Here is an 8,064-nt window from a genome sequence, read left to right on the forward strand (position 1 = left end):
ACCGTATGTATATGAAAAGTAATACATAGGCAGTACGTTATTGAATAATGAATACGTGAACAATATTTTCGTAAAAACCAGAAATTGAGCATGTCACTTGGATTGTACAATAACATATGAGGATTGTTTTGTATGTGGTTTTAACTTGAGTTATGTTAAAACGTTTTTGTTGTCTACGGACTTGTCTTCGGACGTGTTGGCATGTCGGAACCTAGCCTTGGCCGGGCGACAGTTACGATACAGTTAGAGCTCTAGTCTATCTGCCGGTGTACTGGCATGAGAGGTAACATATGGGTTATCGGCTTATGAGTACCCATATTTTTGGATATTGGGTAGCAAGTGGTTGCCCAATGTCTGGCAGCGTACTGCATGAGGGGTAACAGATGAGTACCAGGTGCTCATGAGTACCCGTATTATAAATGTATTTGGGTAAACAGATGGGTTGCCCGATTTCTCATGAGTACTTATATTTTCAGATATTATTGGAAAACCAGATGGGCCGTCCAATGACTTATGAGCAATGGTCTAAATATCGGTTATCGGCATCGTATCGGTTTTGTAAAATAAGGATATAACGGGGATATATCGAGATATATCGGATTATATCGGATTTATCGTTTTTGTTAATTTTTAATTTAAATTTAATATATTTATAAACATATACTTCAAAATATTCAAAATATATTAAATAATATTAACTACTAAGTACTAATTGAACAAAAATAGGTGCACAAAAGATAGATTGAGATATTGATTATGCATTCATGCATTATAAACTCTCTCATCATCAGAATCAAAGTCAAAATCATCTTCTCCATTATCTTCATTCTCATCTTCTGAGATAAAATCATCTTCATAGATCACCTTCTGTCTATTTGCGTTGAAATTCCTCAAAATGACATCGTCTCCTTAAAAAAATCACCGAAAAAAAAAGTAACAAGAAAAAAAGTCACCGAAAAAAAAAGTCAACGAAAAAAAATTATCGAAAAAAAAAGTCTCCGAAAAAAAAAGTCCACGGAAAAAAAAAGTCCACCAAAACAAAGTCTACCGAAAAAAAAGTCAAACGAAAAAAAATCCACCGATATATCCCGATATATCTCGATATATCACCTATATATCGCATGTTGACCCGATATTTTGAGTTGACCGATATATTAAGGCGATATGGCATTTATCCTATCGGTTTCTAAATATCACCGATATATCGCCGATATATCCCCGATATTTAGAACACTGCTTATGAGTACATTTATAATTAAATGTTTTCATGATTTCTCTTTTGTATTTATACACGAGCTATTTTGTTGTTTTACTCAAATGAGCTGCAAAGCTTACCGGATTTGTGTTTATAATCCCGGTGCACCTATTCGATGGTGTAAGTGATAGTTCTGCATGTGTGGATTAGCAGATTTGACGGACCACTCTGAAGACTTCGACGTTTCTTTATTTATTTTGTGGTGAGGATTGTGAGGATTATACATTTCCATTTGAAATAATGCTTGAATTTTAAATTGGTTTTGTAATAATCCATTTGACTGAGTTGTACTATGAACTCAGTAAAGATACGCTATGAGAATAAGATGATTTCGAATTATTGAGATTGTTTTTGAGTTTTCATGGCTTCGATTTTCGAGTTTCATACTTGAAATTTCGGGGTCGTGACAGTTGGTATCAGAGCGTAGGTTGTGTATTTGGTGATCTATCAATATCATCCAGGAGCGATAACCCGACTGTAGCGGACCCCCATCACATGCGTTTCGGTATTGATATGTCGCTGGGTACGCAAGAGTGTTAGGAGCCACACCTTAAGGTTTGGTCCTCTAGTAAAGTATTGTGACAATACTTCGATGATTCACCTTCTGCTTGAATATCTTAAGTTAATATATGTTGAATCTATTTTATTTTGGTACAAGACTTCACATGTATTGACTAAGTGTTTAAATGTTTCAAGGTGATGAATTTGGAGAAGGGCCGTGCACAAGGCCGAGGATGGGCAAGAGGCCGAGGTCGAGGTAGGGCTGGAGGCCGAGTCCGCAATGTGGAGAACCTCTATGAGGAGGTGGCACCACAAGAAGAACATGTTGACCCCGTGACAGTCATTAGAGATGATTGTCGCGTGCTTAAGCTGATCAAGGACATCAGCAGTCTGTCAGCGCTATCATTTCATGGGGGCCTGGATCATATGGTAGCGGACCATTGGATAGAGAGTATGGAAATCTACTTTGAGATGATGGTGTGCTCTGAGATAGAGAAGAGGATGATAGCTACATTCTTCTTAAAAGATGATGTTATGGATTGGTGGAAGAGCACAAGGCGGACTGTGGATGTGTCTACTATGATCTGTGATGGTTTACGGCACTCTTTCGAGAAAAGTACTTTCCAACTACAGTGCAGGAGGAATTGGAACTTGAGTTCCTTGATCTAGTACAGGGAGATATGACGGTCAGGGAGTATGAGGCCCGTTTTGCACAGTTGTATCGGTTTGTCAGGCAAATGGGTGCAACTTCCTTAGCCCAGAAACTTCTACGAGGACTTAAGCAAGAGTACAAGACCATCATATCAGCACTTTGTCTGTCTACCAAGGAGTTGATGTATGAGAGTACTCTGAATTTGGAACAGGCTAATAAGACTCGCTGAAAAGATGTGGAAAATAGAGATACAAGAGGAAAATGCAAGGCAAACAGTTCAGGCAACGGGTCCTTAGGACAAAAAGGTGGATCTTGGAAGAGGCCGAGACACTATTACCAGACTTCGGCTAAGGTAGCAGCTTCTTCTGTTAGGACCGCACCTGTTAGGCCGATGGCAGCAATAATGTGTTTCGTTTGCAACTAAATGGGGCACTACGCCACAACTTGTCCGAAATTAAAGAGAACATGCTCCTATAAGTGTGGGCAAGTGGGACATATGGCTAAAGACTGTACTTGACCTCTGCATGATAGACATGAACATCCTCAGAGACAGTTACCAGCGGGCCAAATTAGAGTGTTCGCAGTGGGTCAGCGAGGCACAGGAGTGGAAAGTACTTTATCTATTTTTGACTACCTTGCTAGAGTATTGTTTGATACAAGAGCATCACATTCATTTATTGCTAGTTTGGTAGTGGGGATGCTAGGATTGATTCCTACACCTCTTGAAAACTCTCTATGTGTCACTTCACCTTTTGGAGTGTCCCTCGAACTGGAGATAATCTGCAAGGCTTGTCCTATTGTGATTGGAAGTAGAGAATTCTCTGCTTCTTTGATAGTGATTCCATACCACACCTATGATGTGATCCTAGGAATTGATTGGTTGAGGCCGCAACACGCATTGATTGATGGCTTTGACATGGTGGTGTTCTTCCATAGGCCTGGAGAACCAGTGTTTCGTTATCGTTGCCTCAAAGCAGATAATGCCATGAGAATAGGAACTTTGGCACATGTGGAATCTGTTGATCAGAAAGTAACTATTGTAGACATTGTGGTAGTATCTGAGTATAGTGAGGTGTTCCAAGAGATACCAGAGTTACCACCTCGGAGAGTTGTAGATTTCTGCATAGATGTGGTACCTGGTACGGCACCAATGTCAAAAGCTCCTTACAGAATGGGACAAAACAAACTTAAAGAGTTGAAGGTGCAGATAGATAAACTATTGGACCAAGGGTTCATTAGACCTAGCGTCTCACCTTGGGGTGCACCGGTGCTGTTCGTGAAAAAGAAAGATGGTTATCTGCGGTTATGTGTGGACTACATGGAACTGAATAAGGTAACCATTAAGAATATGTATCCCTTGCCTAGAATTGATGACTTGTTCGATCAGCTTAGACGAGCTACGGTGTTCTCTAAGATTGATTTGAGATCTGGTTACCATCAACTCAGGGTGAAGGAAGAAGATATATCGGAGACAACTTTTAGGACCCGGTATGGACATTATGAGTTTGTGGTCATGCCATTTGGTCTGACAAATGCACCAACTGTCTTTATGAGTTTGATGAACCAAATCTTTAGCCCGTACTTAGATGAGTTTGTTGTGGTGTTTGTGGATGACATTCTGATATACTTTTAAGTCTCAAGAAGAACATGTGGTACATCTGAGAACGGTGTTGCAGACCTTAAAGGAAGCCAAATTGTATGCCAAACTCGAGAAGTGTGAGTTCTGGAAGGAAGAAGTCAAGTTCATTGGTCATGTAGTCTCAAAGGATAGAGTATTAGTGGACCTGTCAAAAGTGGAGGCAGTGAAGAGTTGGAGTCGCCCAAAGAACCCCACTGAGATTCGTAGTTTCCTTGGTTTGGCAAGTTACTACCGGAGATTTATCGAAGAGTTTTCTAGTATTGCATCGTCATTGACCAAGAAGGACGTTCAGTTTGTGCGGACATAAGCATGTGAGTAGGCCTTTAACAAACTAAAGACCAGCTTGACCACAGCTCCAGTGTTGACAATTCCCACTAGTGGGGGTGATTATGTCATTTATAGTGATGCTTCGCTCCAAGGCTTAGGTTGTGTGTTGATGCAGCATGGAGGAATGGTTGCGTATGGCTCTATACAGTTAAAGGTCCACGAGAAGAACTACCCCACTCATGATCTAGAGCTCGCTGCAGCTGTTTTTGCCCTAAAGATTTGGAGATATTACTTGTATGGTGAGAAATTTCAACTCTTTTATGATCATCAGAGTTTGAAGTATCTATTCTCACAGAAAGAATTGGATATGAGGCAGAGGAGATTGATGGAACTTCTTAAGGATTATGACTTCACCTTGGAGTATCACCCTGAGAAAGCAAATGTGGTGGCTGATGCCTTGAGTAGAAAACCAAGTGGTATGGCAGCTTCTCTTATGATTCAAGAATGGATTATGCTCGAAACCATCGGGAAGAGAACTAAATGTCTTTCTTGGTAGTGTCTCTGTGCAACCTACATTAATCTCAAGGATCATTCAGGGTCAGGCACAAGATAAATTCTCACAAGCTAAATTGGCAGACCTTGTAGTTGATACGCTTGATGAATGTCCATCCGAGTGGAGAGTTGGACCCGATGGAGGGTTGAGGTTTGGAACAAGATTGTGCGTCCCAGATTGTACTGAGCTCAAGGAAGAGGTCCTTCGCACAGCACACCAATCTCGTTATACAGTTCATCCAGGGAACACCAAGATGTACAAAGACCTATGCTGGCAATTCTGGTGGAACGGGATGAAGAAAGAAGTAGCTGAATTTGTATCAAAGTGCCTCACGTGTCAGCAGGTGAAGGCAGAACATCAATGATCAGCGGGCATGTTGAAGCTATTGTCTATTCCTCTTTATTGTCTATTCCTCTTTGGAAGTGGGAACATATATCTATGGATTTTGTGACTGGACTGCCTAAGTCCAAGAAGGGTCACGATGTGATATGGGTGATTGTCGATCGATTGACGAAGTCTGCACATTTTCTTCCAATGTCAATGAAGTACCTAGTGGATGTATTAGGGAAACTATATGTGAATGAGATCATGAGACTCCACGAAGCTCCGGTTTCTATTGTTTCGGACTGAGATGCACGTTTCACATCGAAGTTCTGGGGTGGTTTGCAGAAGGTTATGGGTACTACCTTGGATATAAGTATTGTCTTTTATCCTCAAACTGATGGACAGACAAAAAGGGTGAATCAGGTAATGGAGGATATGTTGAGAGCTTGTATGCTTGATTTTAAAGGAAGCTAGGAGGATCTCTTGAGGTTGATTGAGTTTGCCTACAACAACAGTTACCATTCTAGCATCGGCATGACACCTTATGAGGCTCTTTATGGTAGACCATGTAGATCACCTATCTGTTGGGCCGAAGTTGGTGATGAAACAATAATGGGCCCAGAGGTGGTTCAAGAAAACACGGAGAAGATCTCGATCATTCGAGATAGGATCCGAACCACACAGAGTAGACAGAAGAGCTATGCAGACTTAAAAAGGAGACATGTGGAATTCGAGATCAGCGATCATGTGTTCTTAAAAGTCTCACCAATGAGGGGTGTAGTGAGATTTGGCAAGAAATGAAAGTTGCTCCGAGGCATGTTGGGCCCTTTGAGATTCATGAAAATGTAGGAGAACTAGCATATCGACTAGCCTTGCCTACTAGCATGTCTGGCATTCACGACGTCTTCCACATTTCTATGCTGAGAAGGTACGTACTAGATGAGTCGCATGTAATTTATCATAGCTCCATAGAGGTGAAGGAAAATGCCACATTTGTTATTGAGCCGGTTCGTATTCTGGATAGATCCACAAAGAAGCTCCGGAGGAAAGAAGTAGAGCTAGTCAAGGTGTTGTGGAGCCATCATGTTGAGGGCGACGCCTCTTGGGAACTAGAGTTGGATATGAAGGCAAGATATCCACAACTGTTTGTTGAGTAGAGAACTTGAATTTCGGAAGTTCCTTTAAAGGGGTAGATTGTAATGATCCGATTTTTCGGAATCAAATTATTTGAATTCTTAGACTTTTAATAAAGTGTGTAAATTTATTAAATTGCATTTGTTTCGCTTCGCGACGTCGTAAAAATCGAAAACGAAACTGTCTTCGGAAATCTAAATCGGAAAACGTTACGTTTCCGTGATGCGGGAGTCGACTTTTACTCCGTCGCTTGTTTCCGAAAACATTTTTCACGAAAGTTGTAAAGCTCGTCGATACGAGTTCGTGAACACGTCAGGAGTCTTAATCGGACATCGTGCGTGAAAGTTATTAATGACTGAAGTTAGTTTCCGATTTTGAAAAGGGGTATAACAAGGGAATTTTAGGGATTAGGGTTTCCATTTTCGGAAACCCCTCACCCCGCATCCTCCTTTCTCTCTCTTCTCTCTCTCTCCCCGGTCTCTCTCTTTCTCTCTCTCTCTCTCCGCCGGCGATCTCCCTCCACTGACCCCCGTGCTCGACACCGCCGGTGTCATTGGGACCGCACGGCAACAACGCGTCGACTGGTGGTGACGGCGACGCACCCCAGGCGGAGATCGTGCAGTGCCGGCGTCGCAAGAGCTCAGAAGCACGTTGGCGATCTCCTTCTCTCACCCCTCGACGTGATTCCACCGGCGGTGAGGTTTGAATCGAGATGCAACTCCGTCGACCTCTCCCCCTTGATCCGAGACTTCACGGCGGCGGTTTCCGGCCGGTCTTGGATAAGGCGAAGGTATGGTTGCGATCCCCACCTCTTGCCCTTGAATTTCCATGTTGAATACGTGTTGTTTTGGTGGTTGTGATCGGAGGTGGAGGAGCGGCGCGTGTCGCCGTCTGTGGCGGCGCGTGAGCGTATGTGGAGTAGTGTAAGGGCGGTAGAAGGCCGTGGAGGGGAAGAGGAGAGAAAATGGGTGAGATTTGGGCGGCGGTAGGCGAGCTACGCGCCGGCTTTGGAAGTGGCGCGTGGGCCCCACGCGGTGCCACTGTGGGCCGCGCTTAATGGTCTAAATAGCGGTTATCGGCATCGTATCGGTTTTGTAAAATAAGGATATAACGGGGATTTATCGAGATATATCAGATTATATCGAATTCATCATTTTTGTTAATTTTTAATTATAATTTAATATATTTATAAACATATACTTCAAAATATTCAAATTAGACTAAATAATATTAACTACTAAATACTAATTGAACAAAAATAGGTGCACAAAAGATATATTGAGATTGTTCATGCATTATAAACTCTCTCATCATCGGAATCAAAGTCAAACTCATCTTCTCCATTATCTTGATCCTCATCTTCTGAGATAAAAAATCATATTCATAAAACTCTCTTACCTCTCGGACTTCCCTCAAGGGTGGTACCACACTACTCACTTCGGACACTTGTTCATCTATTGTCAATACTTCATTGACATTATCTTCAACAAGCCATTCTTGTGCTTACCTAGCTTCTTTGGCAAGTACTACATCTTTTCCCTTATGGCATTTATTCTATCGATTTCTAAATATCACCGATATATCCCGATATTTAGAACACTGGCCGCGCGGCTGCCGGAGGTGGCGCGTGAACCCCACGCGACGCCATATGCGGCGACGCGTGAACAGTGATTTGTCAAAACAATAATTTTTGTAAAAAGTGATCTTTGTACGGTAAATGTAAAAAGTAAATTATGTAC

General features: G+C 42.0%; 1 protein-coding gene across 1 annotated transcript; it reads left to right on the plus strand.

Moving 5' to 3' along the window:
* The first annotated feature begins 2,209 nt into the window (after nt 1-2,209).
* Nucleotides 2,210-4,354, plus strand: LOC126783963 (uncharacterized). Its single transcript, XM_050509484.1, has 6 exons — nt 2,210-2,348; nt 2,390-2,591; nt 2,940-3,019; nt 3,278-3,438; nt 3,493-3,741; nt 4,043-4,354. Exons 1-6 carry the CDS (start codon nt 2,210-2,212, stop codon nt 4,352-4,354), a joined length of 1,143 nt encoding a protein of 380 aa, XP_050365441.1.
* Nucleotides 4,355-8,064: the final 3,710 nt, after the last annotated feature.

This window comes from Argentina anserina, chromosome 2, assembly GCF_933775445.1.
Source record: "Argentina anserina chromosome 2, drPotAnse1.1, whole genome shotgun sequence".
Lineage (NCBI taxonomy): Eukaryota > Viridiplantae > Streptophyta > Magnoliopsida > Rosales > Rosaceae > Argentina > Argentina anserina.

Coding starts and splice junctions, on each gene's coding strand:
- LOC126783963 (XM_050509484.1), top strand. CDS start 2,210: ATGGAAATCTACTTTGAGATGATGGTGTGCTCTGAGATAGAGAAGAGG. Junction 2,349..2,389: donor GTCTACTATGATCTGTGATG/GTTTACGGCACT, acceptor TTCCAACTACAG/TGCAGGAGGAATTGGAACTT. Junction 3,742..4,042: donor ACTACATGGAACTGAATAAG/GTAACCATTAAG, acceptor TATACTTTTAAG/TCTCAAGAAGAACATGTGGT.